At 36.8% G+C, this 25,646-nt stretch overlaps 1 protein-coding gene across 4 annotated transcripts in view; it reads right to left on the reverse strand.

Moving 5' to 3' along the window:
• Positions 1 to 1,963: 1,963 nt before the first annotated feature.
• LCORL (ligand dependent nuclear receptor corepressor like) overlaps positions 1,964 to 25,646 on the reverse strand; it is an 80,009-nt gene continuing 56,326 nt past the window's right edge. The window contains exons 7-8 of one of the 4 annotated variants that reach the window (XM_031504570.1): positions 23,456 to 23,719; positions 1,964 to 3,061 (exon numbers count right to left, since the gene is read on the reverse strand). In XM_031504570.1, coding sequence (XP_031360430.1) covers positions 2,878 to 3,061; positions 23,456 to 23,719 — 448 coding nt within the window. In that variant the 3' untranslated portion in view covers positions 1,964 to 2,877. Of the gene's footprint in view, positions 3,062 to 18,851; positions 23,720 to 25,646 lie in introns of those variants that run through there. The other 3 variants (XM_021554402.3, XM_021554406.2, XM_021554405.2) reach the window with 3 other exon arrangements.

Genomic DNA, 25,646 nt, shown 5'->3' on the forward strand with positions numbered 1-25,646 from the left:
GTTCTGTCTCTGGCATCTCTTGGGAATGCTGGACTGAAAAGATGAGGTTTCCCTGAAGGCACCTCCCAGTCTATCCCTCTGCTGTGGATGTGGCTTCACTGATGTGTGTTTACAGAAAAAAGACTTTGTTTAACTGGAGGCCTGTGGGGCTGGAGTTCTGCCCAGTGGGAAAGGCTGAGGAAACTCGGCTTGTTGAGCCTGTGAATGTTGGGAGGATCCCCAGTTATCTGCAAAGAGTCGTAAAAAGATAAAATTGGGCTCTTTGTTGTGTATGATGAGAGGATAAAAAAAAAATGGGTATAAATTGAAACTCAGACCAGAAAAGGTGAAAAAGGCAGTGGAACAGGTTAAAAACTGCTGGAATAGGTTGCCTGTGCAGGTTACAGGACTAGGTGTAAAACTGTGGACCTTCCTGGTGTCCTCTTATGCCAGACTTACCGTGATCCTTTCAGGCCAGAAACTCGAGCACCAGCTGGCACTGAATTTCCAGTCCCTCTGGGAAAATTGCCTGCCCAATTCCTTGTGAAGGGAAGGGTTTTCTGTGTAATACAGATTTTGATATGTTCTTGTTAAATTACCTTTTCAGAAGGGGTGGCTGCAGAATTGCAGGGTGGGACAATCAGATGTATGCTGTCTCTCAAAGTTCACTATTACTGATGATCAAGGTTTCAATGTATGCGGCTGACATCCTGAGAAAGGCACATGGTAGCAAGAATACATCCAAAGGTGACAAGGAACTAAACTTGGAATTGTCATCCTTGCAGTGAAAAGCATCTTTTCTTGGTATTCATTACTCCTAGCTAAAATAATGCTGTTTTTTACTTTAATTATATGTGTTGAAAGTACCTAACTTCCCAGCTTCTTAATTAAGGAATAAAATTTTATTCCTTATATATTTTAATTTATTTAAAAATGGCCTCTGTTGCTCTGGACTAATTACTGTGTGTCCTTTCTCTTTGCTGGCTAAACACAATAGTGTCAATCATGAACTAGACCTAGACTTGATCACCTGTTAAATAACAGTAAAATAGCAGTGATCACTCATCAAACTTAGATCCCATGTTTATTCCCACACTAGTTTTTGTTTCTTTAAGCCAATGTTGTGATTCTTGTTTGCTTGTGTATTCAGTCTCTTCAGCCTATGCACTAAAGCAGCTTCTCTTGAGAACAACCTATGGCTGGCTGCTCTCCAGGCTGAAGGCCAGCAGAGGCTGGTGAGCTTGGGTTGTGCCTGAAAACTCTCGAGTGAGCAGCCAACTAAAACTCAAAGGAATAATAATAATCATTTGTTAACAAAAATCAGGCTTCTGCTTGGAGCTGAGGGAGACATGTCCAAACCAGCGAGGTGCTGGTATTTTACTGGGTCTTTGAAATCAAAAAAATCCATGTGGCATCTCCTCCCACGGGCACATGCACACAGTTCCAGCTGTGTTGGCTCCAGTGCTTGTAAGACTCCTATGTGCTGCCTGCCTCCTTTCTGATCCTTGTGCTTTGGTGGGGCTCCACTGAAGTCGACTTCAGTTCCTCTCCCCTGGGAAGTTTAGTTCTGCTTTTGGCTTTCTTGCCTCACAGGATCCACGTGCATGTAACATTTGAGATACATAAAGACCTTCTAAACAGTTTGAAACATAATGTATGTTTATTTTTAAAATCACATTCTTTTAAGCATGTCCAATGCTTCAGTGGCTCAATACCGTCTTGGGATCTTGTGCCACCAGAATGCAGAACAATCTTTATTTCAGTTACTGGATTGCACCTGCAAACCAACAAACCTCTGTAAAGAGGAAATGCATCTTCATTTTTGTAAGGTGAATCCTTAAAACCTTTGTTTTATAAAATACAGTGTCTTCCAAGGACATTTCCTTCTGGAAAATTAGTTCTTGTCAAGTAAGGACAGACAACCCATCATGAATTAAGAAACCTCTACTCTAGCTACTGAATGTATGACTCCAGAAAACAGAAGTATATTATATGGTTTTATTCTAACACTTTTTTTATAGCTGTATTAATAATAAAGTTTTGATGAACGAAGTACATGAACCTTGCTAAGATCATTTAAGCATGGAATGTCTACAATGTAGTCAGCTACAACCATTTACTACTTCTTTGAGTAGAGATAAAATTTTGATTTTACATTGAATTTCCAAAGTACATGGGAAAAATGAAATAGGAAGAGCATTTACATCCATTTTAATTGGTGGCAGGCATAAATTCATAAAAACAAATGGGGGAGAAAGACCATTTAGCAGAAACCTCAAAAAGTGCAGATACAGATTTGTTGAATGACAATCTTTCACGAGATTCTCCAGCAGGCTTGGTCTTTCTTTCAGACATTAGGGTCATTAAACACTGTCACACAGAAGTTCTCAAGGTAAGTGAAGATGAAAGCATACTGCAGAAACAAACTGGTGCTTCCATACATTTCAATCTGTTGGTGAAGGAGATCTCCTCAGGTAATTTACCTTTGTACTGCTTTGCTTCGAGGTAGTCGGTCTCCACCTGTTACAGATTTGTTTGAATTATTACCATAAACCTTTACATGGTGACCTATGCCACAAATTACATAATATATTAACTTTCGTGCACAAAAATAAAATTGGAAAACCATAGTTAAATTTAAAGAACATAGAAAAATCACAATACTATTAAAGGGGAACATCTGATTCTCATATAAATTTGTACTGCAAGAATTTCTTGATGGTCAGATGTGAAACTTCATATTTAGAAAAGAAAAAGTACATCAACTGAATAATGCTAGTAGTATATAAAGCCAAATCACACAAGATCATTTCAAGATCAATGTAATAAATGCTTATTATTTAGCAGAAAAAAAATCAGGAACAATGTACAAAATAATAGTGCAAGAACAGCTGCAATCTATTTGTTCTCATCAGTTTTGAGATTTTGGTTAAAAACTTTACAGCTGGCGAGAGATGCTGCTGAAAAACTCAGATTCCACTCAGTGGGCTGATTAAGGCACATCTTTATGGACTTCAAATGTTCATTTTCTGTGTTCATGTCTATTGAATTCTGCGGCTCCGAGACTTTCACTTGTAGCGTGCTGTGAGAAAAGAAGTGGGGGTAGGAGAGGGGAAAAAAAATGAGAAAAAGTTTAGTACACTTTCCTCTTCACTTTCCTCTTGCCCTGCAAACAAGCTGATAAGAGGCAAGATGAGGTGGTGGCAGATCCTGTATTCTGCTGGGGATTTTTGTTGTTGTTTTAGCACACGATGTTCCAGAACACTGAGATTTGAACCCAACTGTCCTGTGCAGCAGGTCGGGCTGGTCTGGCTGAGGCCCTGTCCATTGGCAGTGTCAGTCCCAGGGCAGCCTCCTGCTCCTGCTGCTCCTTTGCAGGAAGTGCAGTAACAGCTGCTCTTGCTTCAACCATCTCCAGCTGACTACTGTAAAGGCACAGAGCAGGAACTGGGCAAGAGTTTGGGGCTTGTTTTTATTGCTGACTATTAATTTAGTGCAGCCACAGAAGGACTCACATATAAACAGTATTTTGTTTTAAATCTAGGGGAAAAAAGTAAAACAGGACGGGAAAGAAACCCAGTCCCTTGTGGGGGTCACTAAGCAGACTAAGGACAGATGTGTGGATTGAATCCTCAAACAGTTTGGGTTGGTAGGCACCTTTAAAGGTCATCTACTTAAACTCTGCAATGAGAAGGACATGAACTAGATCAGGATGCTCAGAGCCCCATCCGGCCCGATCCTGAATGTTTCCAGGGCTAGACATCCAGCATGTCTGGACAACCTCTTTCAGTGTTTCACCATCCTCATAATCAAAAATGTCTTATTTAATATATAAAGCACTCAGAGGTGCTTTACTATATAAAACACACCCAGAAGACAATTTCAATCCTCATTTCAAGACTCTTCATCCCTTTTATTTTACTGTCTACCTCCTGCAGTGATTTGTTCCCCTGTGTGTGATACATTGTTTCTCACCATCGTTCTCAAAGTTTTTGAAAACTTATAGAATGACAAAAGTTGAAAATATTTCTGAGGTACAAAAAGTAAGGTTCTAAGTACTGTAATTAAGGGTATGAGGTAATCATGCTAAAACCTATCTGAACAGTTTCCTATCCAAGGGGTATTTAAGGAGCACAAACAGCTTTTATTTGCATTTCAGGAAAAGAGGTTCATCACGGAACTCATTCTGAAGGATTGAATGTGCTGTAGTGTAGTGCTCACATGGGTGTGCAGAGTGGCTGAGGACAGTCAGTCAGTGTAGGGCTATAGCCTAAAGCATTGCCTTGTGTTACTTAAATACCAATGACTGACTTTGAGTAAAACATTTTCTATGTCGCAGCAAAAGGAAAAGAGCTTAGGCAACAGCTAAAATGAAAATTCACTGTTGTTTGTCACAGATGCCAGAAAGAGATTTAATTCTTTCACATTTTAATATCGGCACCCCTCAAGGCTGTGTGCTGATGTGGCAGTGAAACAGAAATTTCTCATTTACTAACACTACTTCCCAACCCTCTACACTGGTGCACTTTCCCCATGCTCTGCATTTCCTTGTGTCATTATTCAGCCTCTATCTTTTGCCTTGTTTTGCCTTTCCTCTGCTTGCTCTGATCCTTTCCTTCCTGCAGGAAAAGGCCTTCAGTCAGCAAAGTTACTTTCTTGAGTTTACAACCGCTTCAGACTTGGATCTTTGCCCTCAGGAAGCCAAAGGCTTGTCTTACGACCATGGGATTAAGTGCATATGGAAGATAGTGTTAAGGCTTCAATTAGCAGCTTTCCTCACCCCTAATAATTCTGTGCTTTTTAGGCATGGCCATGTAGCAAAACACAACTTCTAACAACTTCCCAACAGCTAAATGAAGGAATAGGGCAGGAATGTTTTGGTTTGGTTTTTTAAGGGTTGGGGTAATTTGGGTTTTGGGTTTTTTTGGTGGTGGTGGTTGCTATTCGAAAGGAACATAAATGCCTTGGGAATCAAGAAATTACAAACTATGAAATAGTACATACCTGCAAAGTACTTTAAACCCCAGCATTTCTACTGTCTTTGAAGCAGTAGACAGCTACACTGTGTTGAATGCTAGGCAAGTGCCAGACAGAAAAAGCCAAAGGTTTGGGCTCTTCATGTGACCTGGGACATTCCTCCTGTAGATCAACTGGGAATGGTACCAAGCTGGTAAGGGCCCTTTTCCGAACTAGCTGCTGGTGGTAACATGTATCCTACATTTGGCACAACTGTGGCCATCATCCCTTCTCATTTGCTTGGACTATAAATGAAAATGCTGAGAGCTGTTATAGCACCAAACAGCCCTTTCCAAGGACTCAGCTCTGTCAGGGACTGCCCTACTCTTCATTTTTTAGGTTTGTACAAGTTTCTGTACAAGGTGCAATAGGTTGGACTGAATTTGCAAAACTAGAACTGGAGTATGTGTTGATAATTTTCATGTGGTGATCTATTTACCTCTCAGAGAAGAACTCTAGGAAACTCAAGATTTTGCTTTTTAAATAAATGCATAAAAACAGGAATAGAAAAATGTTAAATTTTTGCCCCAGTTCCTTGGTATGGGTAACATCAACAAAAAAGGTTATAGTATTTTAAAAAATTTTACCTTGATAAAAATTAAGTAGGAAATAATATGGTTAGAGATCTGTTCTAAAGTATTTGTTAACCAAAAATAACCTAGTCTTTTATCTTGCTTTTCATTCCTTCACCTGTACTAATTTACATTCCAGCTGTTGATGTAACAAGGTAAAAAATGGTGTATTTAAATACTTTAAAATCAGAGAATGTAATTAAAGAGATAAAGTTAAACAGAGGCAGATGAATTTTTCCATTTGAATCCATCAATAGACTCTACTCTGAATTTTATTCCACTCTACTTGCACAAGCTCCACAGTGCATTAAGCATTCCTAGTGAAAGAAGATGTTACTCACAGCCTGATGGTCCCAGAAGCCACAGAGCCTGTTTCAGGAGAGACTGGAAGAGCATCCCCACTTTACAGCCCCTGGAGCTCTACAACATTCACACCAGTAAAAAGATGAATTTTCTTTTAATTCCCTGGGCAATAGGCATATACTGACCTTACAGAATGGTCTCTAAAAAGGTTAGAATTTCCAGTTCCAATGCCATGTGTTTGCTATGGCAGCAATTATCATCTGTTTTGTTTTTACTCACTTGGGACCGACTCAGTTAATTAGCTTCCGTGCATGTGAATTGTGGAAGGCAGCTACAGGTGTTTCTGTGACATGGGACATCATAAACTCCAGCCACAGCTTATCCAATCACTCTGTTTTCACTAGGGAATTTGAAGATGGGACAACAGTGCTCAAATCTCAGTGAAAAAGATGAAAACCATCTTAATTTTTTTCACAATTTGTATGACCAATTAGTGAGATATCTTGAAAATTCAGCATTTTTTCTTCATCTTTAATTATACTACCCTTTCCTAGCTCTTTTCTCTAAATAGTCTTGAAAAGCTGATAACATATTTCCTGCTTAATTGAAAAGATTTTATATTTCACCATGTATAATAACTGATCCATATAATTCTCGTCTTTTCTTAGAAAGTAAACAGAAAAAAAGGGGACATGGAAATGTGAAATGTACAGTTTTTGATCTGAGAGAAGAGCAATCTGAAAAAATGTCTTGGGGAGCCAAATTCAGCAGCCCCTCAGCAGGTGCTCTGCCACGGCTCTGTGCAAGGGGCCTGTTCAGTGTCAGAGGGGTTTGATCTTCCCCGGAGCCATGTGAAGCGCAGGGGGTGGCAGGCGTGGCACTGAGGACACGGGCACACCACGCTGTGCACGGTGCCAGGCACGCTGCTGGCTCCCTGCAAGCTGGCAATGCCCTCACCTGCTCTGGCCTTCCTGTGGAAGCTGCTGCACGCCAAACCAATGGGTGTGGAACAGCCAGTGAGGACTTTGGGGTGGCTTTGTGTTGTAACTCCCAGTTCCCCTATCACCATAACTGAATCACATCTATCATCTTCCAACAGCGCTGCAGAGAGGATGGATTGCCTGTGTTGGTCTAACAAATCACCCCTGTCTTATTCTAACTCAGCAGCCAGATCAGAGTAACATCAATGGACTCTCAGGTCCTCTCTGGGCTCCTTGGCTAAGCAGAGAACCCTGTGTGTAATTAAGTTTCCAGACCTGCTGGGGCCTAAAGGGATCATCTCTCCCCACAAAAATTTCCTCCTATCATTTAATAAAAAGGAATAAATAGAAAGGTTTGAATTCAGCCTTCTACTAAAGTAAGCAATGAGTGGCCTCCCCATGCTCATAACTGCTAAAAAAAAAAAAAAAACCCTTGTTCTTTTCCACATTTCCTGTTAAAACTGCATTAATACAACTATTTTTTCTTTTTGAAAGTTCACATTTCTTTCTTTAGTTTTACCCAAATCATCATTATACTATTATAAATACTGATTATCAATGGCAGGATGAGAGAGCAACACCAGAAAATTTTAGTCTGCCAAGTACAAAAGGAAAATAATATTCTTTCATCTGCTTATTTTCTTTGCAGTTTGGAGCCACATTCTTCTGGAAAAACAGGATATTTGGCACCTGCTGTTGTATGAAAATGGCTAGCTCACTTCCATATATTTGCTGAGTTAATCTGTCACAACATGTTAAAAAATAGTAAGAAAAAGAAAAAAGCAGGACTGGGTAAAAATATCTCCTGTTAGGTCAGTCCTCAGCATTTCCCATCAGAGACTGCCATCAATGCTGTGTGCTCGTGTGCTGTAAAACAGCTATGGAAGTATCACTGCAGGGCTATGTTTCTCTAAGTCTTTTGCAACACCTACAGACAAGAACATCTTCCCTACTATTTTGGAGCAAGGTCAAACTGGCTCTGACCCTCCTGTCTGACAGAAATTCTGCAAACTGCACTTGTTAAACACTGCCAGCAGATATTGCAGACTGGTAGCTTGGAATGCATAAGAGCATCTGTGACACACAGCACTGACTCAAGGCTTTTACAGAAAGGCTTCAAGAACACTGAGTAGAAACAGTAAAAACTTTAGCAGAATTTAAAAAAATGTTCTCTGTACAAACTCTGCATAATTTCTCAAAAAAGGAACTAGTGGAATGCACTAAGTTAAAATCTACAATGACTACAGTAGCCCCAGTATGACTTCCAATAGAGACTGATTTGGTAATGTAATATATATTGAAAAGACAGTAAACCAAGCATGCACAGCCTGACTGAGTTTAAAATTTAAACTCATTTTTTCCACAATGCCAAAACCCAGCAGCAAAGAAATCTACAAAGAAAATTTTAATGTCTCATTTCCATTTACCAACTGAACTCTCATTGTAGTATGAAATAACATATTTCAGCTGTGTGGATGGAATCTCATTTGGTAATTGGAGAGAGAAAAAAATGCCCTGGAAATCAATCAAGATGGGGAAATAAACAATATTCAGGGAGTCTTAAAAATTAGATATAAGAGCTGAGTTTAACACAGCTACAGTGCTAAGACAAAACAGCACAGAATAGCAAGACAGAAGGTGAATTGAATGGAGACAAAAAGGGTGAGAAGTCAGAACCAGCCATAATCCCAGACTCAAATTATGGTGGAAAGTTTATTTTGCTCTTCAGACTAACTCTAAGTTGTTTCCTTGGTTTGAGGAAAAAAAAAAAAAAAAAGAAATACGAATGAAATACATAGACAATATATGAGAAAGACAGCAAGAAGAGGCAACTAGGAATTTGTGAGCACTCTTGGCCTGTCAGTGAAGGAGCATTACTAACTGGTGGCTTTGTTCTGAATCTATATATTGAGATACCAACACACTGTTCAAGCTTTAAATTTAACTTGCACAGAGACAAAATTATATTGCAGTGCTTATCATTGGTACTTCATCTTCAAAGACCACAGCACAACAGCAACACTGAACAGCAGGTGGTTACATTTTCAGGTAAACATTTGGCAAGTGGAATGGATGGCAGCAGTTTGGGAGCACAGGTAGAGAAGTAACAACTTTCTTCCCAAAACCAGTCAGCCTCACAAAATTACACACAGCAGATCATATGTAACATAAAAGGTTTAAACTGAAATTTCACTGAAGAATTCAGGAACTAAAACTCTTTTTAAAAATAAATTAATCAGGCTTGCACAGCCATGAAACTACAGAGCTCCATTCTAATGGCTCCCAAAACACAGGGCAGACGTGAATATATGCTGAAAGGTCTAAATAGCAGCAATATTCCTTCCCCGATTATTTTGAGCAGCCTGACTGAGAAAGTTTTGTAGAACAGTGATCTTTTTTACAAGAATCACCATGTTCTGCATTATTACAGATTCTTTAGCAGTCCACAGAAGGCACAGGGTTTTTCAAGAACAAGGAAGTAGAATATTAATGTAAGCCGTCATTAAAGTGGGCATGAAGAAGTCATAAAATTTTAGGGTGTAATTTACTAGTGATGATAGTATATATCCTGTTAAAGAAAAAAATAATCCTATGATCTCAAATAGTTCATAGCATGCTGTGTTGAAAGGTCTTGGTAACAAAAAGCAGCTAAGATTCTAACAGTTGAAAGGCAGCATCATTAATCTGATGATGAATATAACAAATTCTTAGCTTCTAGACACCACCATGAAACAAGCCTGCCTCTGATCATCAGATCCCTGAAAGAAAACTAATTTCTAGTTATTACTAGAAGTTAGCAGCATGCAAATAAAATAAAACCCCTAAACACCTGTTGTGCAGATGAGCACCGTTGTATTTGACTTACAAACATACTATAACAGAAGAAAAGCTTTTGCTATTTTTTTCTATGTAATCATAATTTCAAAAGGTTTGGAATGAGGTGCAGTAAGGCGAGGCTGGAGGTTCGGAACAGTGTGTGCTGATGGTTCAGGCTGTTCTGAGGAAGCACAATGCCTCCATCTGAGAGCTGGGATGAATGCAGCTATGGAAGTCCTGTCACTTGAGCTCAAATCTTTAATCCATAATAGTTTTTTGACATTATAAATGCAATTATGTTATGGAGAGAGATCATCTCAGAAATACGATGAGACAGTCCCTGGGTGGTTTAAAATCCACCAGACTTCTGAATTAAGGAAGGTCAAACAGCAATTTGCAAATAAGTAATTTCCTTTTCTGAGATCTCTACTACTTAAATGTAATTTAAAACCAGCTGTAAGTAGTAAACTGATAAATAGGAAATGTCAGTAACAAATACGATACACAAGAGAATATATTCAAACATACATCTCAAGAACTTTAAAGTAGAAAGACAGGTAACAATAACCACCAAATTTTAAGAATTGATACCTATATATAGCTTAAGTATAGTTCTTAAATATTCACTTGCATTGTAAATAGATTTCTTAAATTGTAAAAATAAATTATTATTATTGAATGTTTTGAAAATTATGCTAAATGCCCCAATAAAAACACTGAAGCCTAAGTAGTTTTTTTCCCCTAAAATTTACCCTGCATTCAAAATGAAAGACTTTACACATAGGCAAGAGAGCACAATTCAAGTGAGAATAAGAATTTATTTTTAAAGAAAAATATTTTAAGTAATTTTTACAGCTTCTAGACAAGGTTTTTTTCAGCTAGGTTTCCATTTCATTTACAGGGAAACAATCCATTGTTTGGACCAAGATTTCAATAATTTGAAATAAGACAGCTTTGAGGCCAGGCCTGTGTCAGTAAAATATATAGTATAATCTCTGAGTATTTGTGAAATCCACACCTTAGGTAACAGGAACTTGTGACAAGATCCATCTGAAAAGACTGACTTATCTGAACATCTTAATATTCATGTATGCATGCATTTTATTATGAAATGTGAAAGCCTCATTATTCTAATTCCTAGCAGAATCATAATTTAGAAATATTCTACCCTGAGCTACAAAATGAAAACAAAGAATAAGAATACCTACATAAGACCTGCTTGGAAAGACCTGATTGTAGTCACATTGCTTACTGATGGCTTGACAGCTGATAAAAAACATCCCAAACCAAACAGAAATCCAGACTTACACTTCTAAAAGTATTTTAAATCCTAAGTTAATTTTAAGGCAATTTCTACTGGTATACATGAAATAAGAAAAGTAGGTCTGAAGTTGATCTTCACTGAAGAAAGAGATGCTGTCAAGTTACCTGCCCCACTTACAAATAAACCAGGATACAAGACAGGAGCAGATTCCTCTTATGGATGCCCAGAAGTGGAGACAGAAAGGAGCATGTGGCAGTGAGTGGAGGATGGAGAGCAGGTGAGTGTCACAGCCACTGAAATAAAGTGGCTAAACTGAATTTATTGTAAGGAACAAATAAAGCTGAAAGCAGATATAAGTCAGGTGAGCTTCTGCTCTTGAAAAGACAAATCAAATAGTAAAGCCTGACAGACTGAAACCAAAGAATAGAATACAGAAAAGGGGACATTGCCTCCATAGATCATGAAGTTTCTCACCAAAGGTTTACATCTTCTTGACATAGCAAGAGATACCATTTTTTGTACTCTAAAGAATAATCTGAACAGCCTTTACTGATGTCTGGAACATGAGAGGAATCAGCATCAAAAACTGGTCCCCTTTCAGTTATGAAGTAATGCAAAGAAACAAAAATCGCTTGACCTGTCCCACAAGAACAGAATGTACAATTTGCCATGAATATGGCAGCAGAAACTGTAACTTGTCTAAGTTATAAAGCATTTAGAGCTGTTGACCCAAAAGCACAGAGACAGGAAGATGAAATCTGTTTAAATATCTTGAACTTGGAAAAGACATATCTCTACACTGGAGGAAAAAAATTAATTACCTGGTCTTCAATATGAAAAAAATTGATTAAAAATCTACTATGGCTTTTTACAAAATAATTTCCATACCTGGGTTTGAAGAAATCTGTGACAAAAGCTGACTGACATTTTGCTCATGCTATTAAAAATCTCTTGGCAGGTGTATGGACCAGATAGAATGGACCAGCCAAAGTACACAATGAGGAACATACAGTAAAAAGTCAAAACAGAAATAAAACTGGGCTGCACTTGTCTTCTGCAGTATATCCTTTGGCACTCCCAAACACACAGCTTGGGATAAAAGGAAAGCTGATGCATGATCTGAGAATCAGTTATAGTTTGGTAGTAAAGGAGAGCAAAGTATGAAGGCAGGATGCAGAGAAATGTGGAATAACCAGAGTGCAATGGCCTGGCTGGTCTGAACCATGGCTCAGACGTGGCTCTGAATAGACAAAAGGAGCAACAGCAATGCTGTGAAATGAACAGCTCAGCAGGAGCCCGGTGCTGCACCAGTGCAGGACAGGCACTGCTGGGAGGGATAAAGGAGCACACATGAAGCACAAGTCAATGCTGAACTGCAGCAGCAGCACAAGTGAGCATCATGAGATACACTCAGCAGCAGTTCAGCCAACACAGGAAGAGACAGCCAATGGCAAAGGTGCAATTTTCACTACAGGAGCAGAGCTGATGTGCAATGACCTGACATCCCAATTGGGCTCATCACCCTCCTTGAAGAACTGTGCACACTTTTCTACAAAAAGGTACAAAACTGCAGGGAAAGCAGATAAAGAAAAAACTCAGACACTGAGAATGAAGTATAAAGTGAGCATTTAGATGAGAAATCAAGCCAGTCTGCTGAAAGCTGGCAATCCAACAATGGGAGAAAAGAAATAACAGATGGAGGAGATGTGAAAACTGTGGTTTTCATAGATGATACCTCATGCATTGAAAGGAGACAATGGAGAGAGATGTGTCTCAGGAACAGCATTATTTTACCAAGTTACTGCAACCAACCAAAACGTTGAGTCCTAACCTGGTTAGGACAGTGGAGTACATCTTAATTACTACTCAGTTACAATAATTTCAATCTTTTGTTTGACTAGCAGTGGAATAAGCGTTACTTTTCTAGTTTTTTATAAAACACTATTAAAAAAACCCTTGTGAGCAACAAAGTAAAAAATTCCAAATAACTTCCCAATTGGCATCTCAAACAAGGTTCTGCTTGCAGTTTTTCAAAGAAATTATTTTTTTCTTAAAATCATACCTTAGAAAGGTTCACAGGTAACACACATAAATATATTCAGCTACAGGTCTATGTATCACACATTTTTATATAATTGTATTTGGTAAAACCCGTAATTCTGATTTCCAAACATCTTCCTCTAATTTCTTTCAAAATACCTAATAATAAAAATCTTTAAATAACTATGAAGTCAACATGGCTAATGAGGACTCCATGACCTTTCTTTACCCAGATCACACACCCCAAACCAGCACCACGTTAGAGATGACATTGGACAGGACACTGCCCTGACTGCCACCAAGGGCAAACCCCCCAAGCTTTGATGCTGTAGTAGAGCGTGCACAGCAATATTGGCAAAATGATGCTCTTAGAATATTAGGCTTCTTGTACACAGAAATTTCCTTTCAGATATATCCATCTGAAAGATATATCCATCCATCAAAGTTGTTTATCATTGTAAAAATATCTGTCTTAATTAAAACCTGAAGGTTGTCAACAGCCTTCAGAAACACAGAGCATTCTCAGTGATACCCCAAGATTCAAGGAAATTTTAGAGAGCCTGTCTTTTCCATGTTGACCACAGAAAACATTGCAGAGAAAAAGGCTTTTGATAAGGAAATTCTGTCCTTAAAATATGGCAAAATTACTATTTCTATTAAATTAATATCCGGTTACCAAATAACAAAAACATTTGTACTAGTATCAAAGGTTGTTTAAACATTATCTTTAAGGCACTGTAGAATTCTAGCAAAATTAAAGGACACCACAAATGAAAGGATAAACACTGAATGAATGTGGCATTATATTTGGCTTAAAAGTCTGAAAAAGATTTCAAACCATCAAAGGTCTGACTAAAACTATTCTTTGAGGAGTGCAAGATGAGTTAGGAAAGGAAAATCTACCCAAGAATACATGCAAACCATAACCCAGTCTTGTCACACCATTTTAAATTTCCCCCCTCAATTCTGGAACCAGAATCTGCACTTTTTGAATGTAATTAACTGAAGATTCCAGTATAAGACACTTTACAAAGATATGGGGAAAACAGAAAAGCAGCACTAGCTTTAGCATATAAACAATAGAGAAATGCAAACTAATGCACAGTACACAGGCCTCTATGAATTACAGCATCTCTCTTGAACTATTTTCAACACCAAAATGTGGAATTGTCTCAGCAAAATTAATCTGCTCTGGTCATGGACAGACTACATAAATACTTAATTTACAGGTTACTTTTCACAGGATCTGTTGATTGACTTCCCTCCTTTTCTATCTAACAGCAACAGAAACTCTGCTTTAAGGCCATGAACTCTCAACAGTAGAGAGGTTTTTTAAAAGGATATGTACTTGTCAGATTTTCAAAAGCACTGTGCAGGCCTTGGAAAGCTGCTATTTTCTCTTTTAGTAAAAGGCTTTCAAAGAAAGACAGAAGATTGCCTATATTTATTTAGTATTACCACTTCACTAAAGAAAGCTGAAAAATGTAGCCATTTCCTCAGGACCAAGGACAAATAGGAAAATATGACTGAGTTTCTCAGTTTTTGAAGAGGTAAAATGAAAAACAGCCAGCAAAACAATATAGAATAAAATGATGAAAAAAAGCACCCCAGTTTATAGGTATAAAATTGGGTATACAAATCCTACAAAAAGGCTTAATGACCATGGCACTAAGCTACAGAAAACTACCTATCCTAGCAGGTAAAGAAATTTGAAGACCTCAGAACCAAGTTCTTTAAAAAAGTCCATTATTTAAAGACGCAAGAGTAGAAAGTCTTAGCTCAGAACCCTCAAAAGAAATGAGTATCAGCATACTCTAAGGCAATATGCAAAAAACTGCATTTTAAAACTGAACAGCACCCAAAACCTACACACTCCACACTAGATCACCTGATACGAGAAAAAGAAAAGGAAAGAAGAGTATGTAATTTGGCAAGTAAAATTTGGAGTGTAAAACAAAATGGAGCATTAGACTGTGGCTCAGGATGCTGTTGTTCCATCATGGGGAATGAGGCAGAGAACATTTAGTTCATTAAATGAGTAAGGATTTACTACACATGTACAGTCACCTATATATCAAGTGTACCTTTTTGCTTTTACACTTCTGCATTAAAAATGGCCCACTTACTGTGAACAGTCATTCATTTCATATTCTTTTTATATTTCTATTAATGCTCTTTGTTTTATGCCTGCCTGTGAAAAGCTAACTTCTTGTCTGGCAAGTACAGGTATGAAAATTTCTATCTGCTTACTCTGCATCACAGATGAAATTTATTTTAGAGCCAAGTAACCCTCTGATGAAAAGCCTTTGTGAAAAGTGCCTTCTTAAAATCAACAAATTTAATGATTTACACCATGTCTCCTCTGCACTCTTCCTAACCCAGTATTTCAAATATTTGTCATTCATTAGGGGTGTAGAATGTGGTCCTTCATGAAAGCTAAACAACCTGCTAAAACCAATCCTGTTTGTCACTAGGTCATTCACAGTAGTAGGGAAGTGTAGGTTTATAATTACTGGATTATCCCATTTGTAGCTTTATTATTACTGGATTGCACTACCACGAGACAAATAAGCAACAATACTGGAATATTAAAGCCACTCTAACACCGATGTGTAAGAAAAAAAATCACAAAATTTTCCCTTCCATTTTTTATCAAACTTATAGTAAAGAAAGTTAAGTTTAAGAAAATGTTTGTCTGTAGTGTTAATACAGGTGTCATTTTATGTGCACAATGAAGAGACCAATTAGACTCACACCACCAAAGTTTTCATAGTTGTGATTCTTCACTCTTGCAGCCAACTTTGACCACAAAAATTAGTGAATTCTCTTTTCAAGTACTGCACAAACTTGATTTCCTTAAGGTAGAATATAAAAACCACATTCAAACATCATAAAAAATTAAAACTGAAAAGTCATATTCTCTGCTGACAAATCCAATAGATCTGTTCTAAAACTCCAGACTACTTGAAGAAAAGTGAAAACGTAAGGGTGAAAATCAAAAAGTTCATGTTAGATGAAAATATCATAAATTTAAGTGTTAGAAATTGACTTTTAAAAGCTTTTGTATGCAAACTCCCACCCTGATATGAAGGCCAAGAGCATAGGTCTGTGATGTCATCTCTGCCTGCTACTGTAGAAGGTTCACAATCTCTTTTCCATCTGTATGAAGCCCACACCCTCTGAAGCAGATTTTTAAAATATTCAGTATATTGTAAGATTGTAAAATGGAGTATTTTACATGTCCCAGTTTTATTGTTGGATTAATATTTTTTTGTATTTTAGCTTGGCTTTCTTGAAACCTCTTGCCCAAGTCCAAAGCATGTTAATGTGACCTTCAGTGTTACAAGTGAATTACTCTAGTGAAAAGAAATCAAATGCTTTCCTAAAAACACGTTTATGTAGTTTTCTTTGCACAACAGAGAATAATAGCATTTCAGTGCTGCTAAAGAAATAAAAATTGCCAGAAGATGGATTTAGAATAAAAGGGAACTGCCCGTCAACACATCATATGCATTGTGGAAGCAACAGTTCAGAAGGTGCAACAAACACCAAATGGACCCATGCATCTACCAGCCACCTTATCTTGAATACGACAGACAATGAGAAACAGCAATTAACTCTTTTCTGTTGCTTCAATGAGTGCATGGCTAGTTCTAGTTGTTGAACACTACCTTGAGCTATAAGATATTCAACTGTTTATTCCTGCTTGCACATGCTAATAAAAACCAAGTGTACATAAAAAAATTGGTAATAACATTCTGCCCACCTGCCACAATGTTTCACAATAAAACAGCATTACAACATCTCTTTAAGAACATTTGATAAGACCCCAAGATCCATAAAAGTTTTAGAAAAACTTCAAATACTGACCATAAATGTGTCTATAGCAACATTTCAAGCATGACAACAGAACAATGAAATAGTTTATGATACCACATAAACAAAAATACAATCCAAAGAACATATGAACATGATGTTTTCATGTGCATTAAACTCCCAGATGCAGGAATTGCGTTTGAAGTCACATGCATGCACAGCTAGAAATCATGTTGCTTCTTTTTAGGGAGTAGCCATATTAGACTAAAAATGTTTGTATGATTTCCTTGGCTGGTGCAGAGGGTACACAATGTTGAATCAACACAGCACAACAAGACATCCTTCCAATATCAGACAATCCTCTGATAGTGCAATAGTACCCCTAAGAAAGATCTGGGGTTACAAGTATAGACACAATTCCAAGAATCATCATTCTTTGTCTTTTAACATTTCCTTTATCAATTAATTTCCTATCATAGCTTTTCTAAAGACAATGACTGATATGAGAAACCATGAGTAAAAGGGAAAATAACAAAAACTGCAGATGAAGTAATGTAAAATATCAAAATAGTTATCAGATTTCCTGAAAATCCAAAACTAAAGGATGAAAGTTATCAGGTAGATAAAATTGAGTCCCAATTAAAACTAACATGAGACCATATCACAGTAATAGGTCTTGCATTACCATAGAAACAAAACATTTACAGATAAATATAATCGGAATGTAACATTTTCTCAACAAGTTACAAGTATGAGAGAGCTCTTTCTTCATTTGTAATATAGAAATGGATATGTTCTATCCTTTCCTAATTTTTTTACAGCAATGTGGTGTCGAAGTTTGAACTTCTTAAAAACAAATTATTTATGTTGAGCTTGGCCCCAGATCAATGAATTAAAATACAAAAGAGTAGTCCATAGATAATGCTGTACTTTGGAAAAAGCAGTTATACTGAATGAGCTAAATATGAAGAATTCTATATATCACATGAAGTACAAAAGAAACAAAGCATACAAGAGCCATTATATTACAACTTAAATAAACCTTTCCATTTATTATCAGAGATCCTTTTTTACAAAATAGAATACAAAGGAGTACCTAAGATTTTGCTCTCATATTTTGAATAAGGTTTTTTTATTTGGCCAATATATCAGATTAGCTAATACAATATTGTTTTTACAAAGGCAGTAATTTAAATCACATTGCAGGAGTTTTGTTTTACTTGGCGAGGATTTCACACCTTAGTAATTTTGTTGAAACGAGTTAAGACTTCTGTTTATCTCTTCACCCAACAGAAGAAATAGTTACACAAATGTGCCCTCTTTCCAAGTAATATAATGGCATTTCTGAGATCACAGTTGTATTACAATGTATTTATAAATACCTATCTTTAAAAAATGATTTAATTTCACACTAGCCTAAAAGATTCCAAGCCAAAGTATTTAGCATAATAACTGTATATTGTACTTGTGAAAATAATTTTGAATTTTAAATTGTTGTGTAGAGATTCAATGTGCCAACCCCTTAGTCAGCAGGTTTCATTTGGCATGGAAAGGATACTAAAATGGGTCTCTGAATGAATAATTTTCAGAAGTACAAAATACTCTCTTTTACTGTAAAATTACAAAACTATTACAGATTTGTAACAGAAATCATTTAATGAGAATTTTTAAAAACATAAAATCTATATGCTAATGCACTGAATTTATGCTTCGTCTTATAGCTTATCTCTCCTCACACTATGAGAAACTACACAATGGAATGAAATTCTGTTCCTTTTGAAGTCAACAGCCAGTTGTGACTGAGTTCAGAATATCAGAACTTGATTTCTTGTCTGTCTAAACTATATTGCCTAGCTTATCAGAACTGAAAGAATGGTGCAAAACATTATAAACATTTTAAAATTGCACTTTCTGAATTATTCTGATGTTATGCAATGTTTGATTTCATGACTTTTCTGAAATTAAAATGAGTAACATGCAATAAACAAAAAAGTGCTTAGTTATTTGACTTGTCCAATTCTTTAGGATTTCAATTTTAAGATGAAGTGGGGAACAATAACTTACCTACTTGGTACTTTGGGTAATAAGGTGCCATTTGTCCACTACTGCATGATTGTCTCTTATGTCTTTTTCTTAAATTTGTATCAGTGGTCTCCCATTGTGGACTTTTCCTTTTGTTTATTCTAGTAAGACCTTCAGAACTACCAGCAGGATTAGCGTCCTGGTTTACACCACTACTTAATTTTCTGCTGTGAAACTGGCCATCCAGCTTTTCAATCACTTTAGAAGAATTAGATCCTTTAGATGCTTCCACTTCATTTTCTTGTTTCTTTAATGTATTTTGTTTAGTAGAATGGGACCTTAAAAGAGGATGTCTTTTTTCTTCCATATATGCCTGAGTGCTTTTACTGTCGACAGCTTCAGGAGAATAAATGACATTATTTAACTTAAATGAATTGTGCTGCTCAATATGGTTGATTTTTCTCAGAAATATCCTGCAGTCTTTAAAGGTTTTGGCTTTCCAAGTATTTTGAAACAGTTTATCTTGGCTTTGTTCTTTTCTAACATTTTGCTGGCAATGAATTGTTCCATTTGCCTCTGAATGTGAATTAAGTATATTTGCTAAACCAGGATGTGGGTTAAAGTCAGACGATCCCATCATCTGTTGAACAAATGCACCACTGGTTTCATTTTCAGTTGGCAAGAGGCTATTGTGAGACTCTACCAAAGTCTGAGTGGGATGGATTTCTACTGTATTTTTCTCCTGTAGCTTGGGTGCTTCATCACTGGTCTCCCCACTTGTACTTTTAAACAATTGGCTTTGGCAAAATAACTGCAGATTTTTCTTTTTTGATTTCCAGCCACCAGGAGCCTGATTATAGAGCTTTTTTGTTTGTCCCCACCTATCACGCTGCAACTTCTTAAATTCATTTCTTTTTAACCTGGCTAAGGTGAAATTACTTTTCATGCTTAAGACTGGAGACCTCACCATGTTATGTAATATCTGCAATTTCCCTGCTGGTTTTGAAGGGGAGGATAGTGCAAACTTTTTAAAGTGCTTTCTGAAAGGGCAAGTGCTAGGATCAGATTGTTTAGTTTCCATCTTTATCTCCTTAGTACTAACTACTTCTAAGGGACTGCGAGCATTTGCCTTTCTCACAAGAGAGAGAGACTGTGTTTCTGTAGTTTGCATAAACCAGGTGCAGAGTTCATTCATATTACACTTTTTCTGGAAAAGCATTTTTATAGGCGACGTTTCAAGTTCTACAAGGCAGGAGTCTAAAGGGTCTGACATTTCAGTATTACAGTCTCGTTCAATGGGATCCCTTTTTTCACACTGACATTTGTCAAACTCATTTCCCCCCACTCTCAACCAGGTATTAGTTATCTGTTCAAATCTATTGTTTAGTTCTTCCAACAAGGTGTCACTTGAAGTAGAAGTAGGCCACCACCTGAGAGAGGGATTTGATGAAAAAATGGGATCTGATGATACCTCATTAATGGGCCCGAATCCACCATCCTTAAGATCCATTTTAGCATTCACTGGATTTCTCTGTTCTGAGGTATCTCTGGATGCTGTGCACTGATTTGATTGTGTAAGTTTTCCCTTTCGCTCTTTAGCTTTTTTTAAATGGAGTTTGTAAGATTTATGCAGTAAGGCACTTCTACAAGTAAATGCACTAGAAGATGCTAATGAATGCAAAAAATGCAGTGAAGGTTTTCTGTCTCTAGCAGAGTGTCTCAATGGAATTTCACGTTTTCTTGACACTCTTGTGCTAACATTGTGTGATCCCTCCTCTCTAGAATCTTTCTGCATGTTCTTTACTTGACCCATATTATTGCACAGTTGATTTTTTCTTTCCTGTGGTATGTTTTTTTCTAACACATTCTGCTGTTGTAAAGGAGGCAAACCATTGCTGATGCTCACTTTTCTTTCCTGAGGTGAAAGTCTACTGATAGTCACTGATATGCCGGAAATTTTTACTTTTGCTGGCCTGCCAGGTTTTCGAACAGTGGTTAATGGTTTCTTAATCTGCCGTATAACATTGCTGCAAGGATGTGCTGATGCCAGATTACTCTTGATAGGTCTGACATAGTCATAACCAGAGACCTCCTTTTCAGCAGAAGGATTCTGGAAGGCTTTTACTGTTTCAGTCAAAGCATTTCCAGTTTCTGCATTGTGCCTTGCTTTGCTGAGATCATTGGCAAAATTAGAATCAATACGTTGTGTGGGCAGAATGCTGATGAGATTTAGATTACCTTCAGAAACATGTCTCTTAGTTCTTCTTGACCTTCCAAAAACAACCGTCACAGTAATATTTTTATTGCTGTTAACTTCTTCCATTGCTGCTGCATCAGACTTGACGCTTTTACCACCACAGCTGAGTTCAGGTCTAGGTTTTGTGCTTCCACTCATGTCTACTTTTGGTTTAGGAGGTCGTCCAATGGGTCTCTTAACCTGCTTAACTACTTGAGGACCTATTTTCTTTGGTCTACCAGGTTTTCTTTTGAAAACTAATTCATTGCTACTGCTTGATTTCTCCACAACTTCATCATTTTTTTTTGATTCGTTTATGTTAATTTGACCAACTGGACAAGAACTTGTAACTGCTTCTGCATAAACACAGCTTGACCTCTCCATAGTATCATTTTCACTGCAATCACAATCCTTGACACAGACCGCATGAGAAAGGTCACTTGTGGCCTGTTTATCTAACAAGGCATTTGTGTGCCCCTGAAACAAACAAAGATCTGTGCTTCCCTTAGAAGATGCAGCTGCAGACGTCAAAGTGTATTTGACTCCTTCATGACTGTTAACTTCTGAGACAAACATAAGCTTGATAGGACTAGAGTAGTTTAAAGGAGATGAGATCTCCCCGGCTTCAGAAGTTATATGCAAGTCCCCATTACTGGAAGCTGAACTGCTTGAATTAAAGGTCAGAGATTTCAAAAGGCCATCATTAATTTCTTGATCTATAACTGTTTCTTGTGTGTTTGATGCAACACAAATTGCTTTGATTTTACTGCTGCTTGGCACATGTGAATGTGGAAGGAAGCTTTGTCCTGTGCATCCCATTTCGTTCAGAGTGAAAGGTAAGCCTCTTCTAGCAGCTGGGTTCATGACCTGTTCAAAAGCATTATCTTTTAATTTTTGGCTTATTTTGTAACTATCCAACAGTGAGTTGCTAGTCTTTCTGGATAAGTTTATTGTATCTTCTAAACGCTCCACAACAACTTGCAGATTTGTGTCTCTCACAATTTTGCTAATATTTATGTCACTGCATCTTTCAGCATGAAGATTTTTATTTATTCTCATTTTTTCCAAACTTTTTAAGGACTTTTTTGTACTGGATGACTTTCTAAACATGATATTGTTTGTTACATACACAGAGTACCACCCAGGAGGCACAATGTTACGCTTAGTTCTACCCAAGATTTCATTACTCTCATCCTTCAGAGGAATCTGACCAGTCTCTTTTAAGGTTTCACAATCTCCTTGTGTATTTAGGAGTTTTGCCTGGCTGGCTGCAATAGAACTGTTTTCTGAAAGAACTAAAAATCTGGAGCTGGTCTGGAAACTAGTAAGAGGTAGATTGAAAGACTCTGTTTGGTGTACTGGAAAGCACATTGGCTTGGTTTGACAATTCACACATGGTTTACTTTCAAGATGTTGCAGAGTCTCATCTTCTATCACAGTAAAACTATGTCTTTTGTTTAGATGTATTTTATCAATTTTTTTTGTAGATTTCTTTGCATTTCTCTCAGAAATGGACTTTTTTCTTACAAGAGTTTCATCAAGGCTTGCAAGCTCCCTCTTGATTTGCAAAGACTGTCGTCGAATGACTGGTGAATCAGGAGAATTATATGTTGCAAATAAAGTTTCCTGACGCTTGCGAAATCTTGTCTGAATAATTTTATTTTCCACTTGTTTATCATGTTGATGAAGTAATTCCATAAAGCTGTAATCACTTGCCTTAGCATTATGCAGGAGAGAAGTTATGAAGTCTCCTAATTTGACATCATTTTCTGGTGCCCTGTCACTGCTAGAAAGTTTTACAAGATTTGTTGCTATATCTGTAGTGTCTATTGATTTCAACTTCTCATTAATGCGGTCCATTAAATCTTGAAAAATGGCAGAATGTTCACCTTTCTCAGAGTTCACATAACCATCACTGCTTTCTTGGTCTGCTGATCCCAGTGCTCCATCTGAATAATCAATCTCTTTTTCTCTGCATGTTTTACCCTCATACTCAAACTCTCCCTTGCTTCCTTCAGCTGGTAAGAGGGATGGAGGCTGGTTGATGGATATTTCAAGCTTGTTGTTGTCTAAAGTTGGAAAGTCCATAACCATTCCTTCTGATAATTCAAATTCCTTACTGTGTACAGGTGATAGTGGAGGTGGTGATGGACTGCGGGATCTGTTTGAATTTTTAATGCTGCTTAAGAGGTCACAGTCCTTAGCTGAATATGTACATGCTGCTGCTTTCACAGAATGCCTGTTATAATTTTGCAACTGGTCAGCACAATACTTAGAACTACATGCTTTGTTCACCATTGTCTTAATACATCCAATTGCTACAGCTTGGCATGACAAAGAATGGAAATCTTTAATACAAACAGACAGAGGTGGTAAACAAGTGTTTGGCCTTTGATTTTGTAAACAGCACCTTTTTGTCAGCATGTGTCCATTGCAACTGCAAAATGGAACATCCTCTTCAGTAAGGGAACTGGGAGTTTCAGAGTGGACCAAATGTGTTTGCTTGCAACTGCAAACTATAGGAACATTTTCATCCTGTAATAGGAATTTTAACATAGCCAAAGTCTGTTGCCAGTGATATGAACAAAAAGACTCCAAAACTTTGTTTAATGTTGATTTTCCTTTTTCCAAATTAGCTGTTTCCTCTGAATTTGCATCAGCTGTTGAGCTTGAACTGAAAATGAAAACAAATCAAAACAAAATATAAATTACAGTAAAACACCACATCTAATGTTTGTTATAATGGTTAAACTCAAGCCTAAAAAACTGATGTTTACAAAACAGTTCTGTTCTATTTGCAGTACTCAATCATACTTGTGTCACTAGCAAAGATGTACAACTTATCAGTGATAGCACTAAACTACCATTAAGAAAAATAATAATGAAAAAATCAAAGGTAAAAAGAATAATTTTAAATATAGCTTCTTGAACCTAACTGTAACTACAACAATGTTAACTTTCTGGTATTTCAAACTATCTCGACTATTAATGAAAGAAAACCTCACCAAGAACCTGGCAAGCTTGGTATTACTCTCATTTCACTAACTGGGGCACAGAGAAGGTAAATGAGTGAGGTTCAAGGTTGTGGCAGAGGAAAGAATGGATCCATCTCTCCCGAACCCCACTCTTTAATATTTAAATACTCAAGTGTACTGAGTGCTCTTCAGGATACACTTGAAGGTATTTCTAAAGATATTTCTATTTCTATATTTAAAGAACATTTAACAAGCTAACAGCAAATGGAAAAAAAATAGCCTAGTGCTCTTTGCACATAAAATTTTCCCTTTCAGTTTTTAAAAAAATTGCAGTGGTGCATCACAATCTCTTCATTGCAATATATTAAGCACACATGTGTGTGCACATACACAGATTCCTTAAACACAAAAAGAGATAATCACCACTGGAATAAGTAATTTCCAAGATAAAAGCTAATATCCTTTAAATATAGTTAAAACAGGGTAGGCCTATATTGAAGGACTGCTGAACAGTTGTTCTTATATGTATTAACTAAAAAAAACCTTATAAAATACTACTTTAACTATTTAATAAATTTCTTATAAATTATTAGAACTAATGTCACTACTTACCTAATCAATCATTTATACTGAAAAGCTGAAAATTTTCCATGGTAGAAATAAATACAGGTATTTCTTCAATTAAATACAAAATCCTTATGCAGGATAACAACTATCAAGAGATAGTTAACACCTAGTTCAAATGTTTTACTGAAACCAATTGCATGAGCAGAAAATGTTGGAAGAATTCTGTTTTAGAAAAGTATGTATAGTTTAAACATATCACCAAACTCTGAACATGACACTAACTTTTTTCCCTGCTATTATCCCCTATAATTTTTTTGTATTTAAGCCTGTACTTCAAAAAATTTTCATTTTCATTTTTTTTACAACTGATCAATGAACAAACATATTTAAAATTTAATGTGCTGTACTTAGATATAGTTATCTATTCATTAATTAAGTCATACCCGAAATTATAAGCATCAATAATAACTTTTAGCTTCAAGTTTCTTACTGGAAGTTATTACATGCAAGCTTGTATTTTATTATCCTAGACAGATTTTTAAGTTTAGAGCTTAAAACCAGCCAACTGCGCATAATAATTCTTCATGTTTTTTATCTTCTCCTGTAACATTCAGTATGAAATGGTATACATTCAAAATCAGGCATCTAGATGATACTAACTCATAAAGGCATAAGATAATTGTGATGGTATTGGTTGAAATTGCAATAATATTTAATCTAAAGCTATTGAAGTCTTAAAAAGAAAAAAAAAACAAAACCTCTTTGCACTTGCAATCTAAAATAAAACCCACATTGTTCAAGGGAATGTCAGTGTCAGGATTTGACTCTTTTTCAAATGCCACTACACTGAGAAAAGTCTGTTACTCCAACAAATTCAGGAGTCACAAGGTATCAAAATCACTACCCTTGTAAAAGAAAGATTATTCTAATAGTACAATTAAGGATAAAAGGTTGCCCTCCCCACCACCACGATTTTAATTAATGTTTTGAAAGGCCAGATAATAAACCAAAAGATCAACATGCCACTAGGCCTTCATCTTCCATATTCTGTTTGTAAAC

Source organism: Lonchura striata, chromosome 4 (genome assembly GCF_046129695.1).
Source record: "Lonchura striata isolate bLonStr1 chromosome 4, bLonStr1.mat, whole genome shotgun sequence".
NCBI classification, from domain to species: Eukaryota; Metazoa; Chordata; class Aves; order Passeriformes; family Estrildidae; genus Lonchura; species Lonchura striata.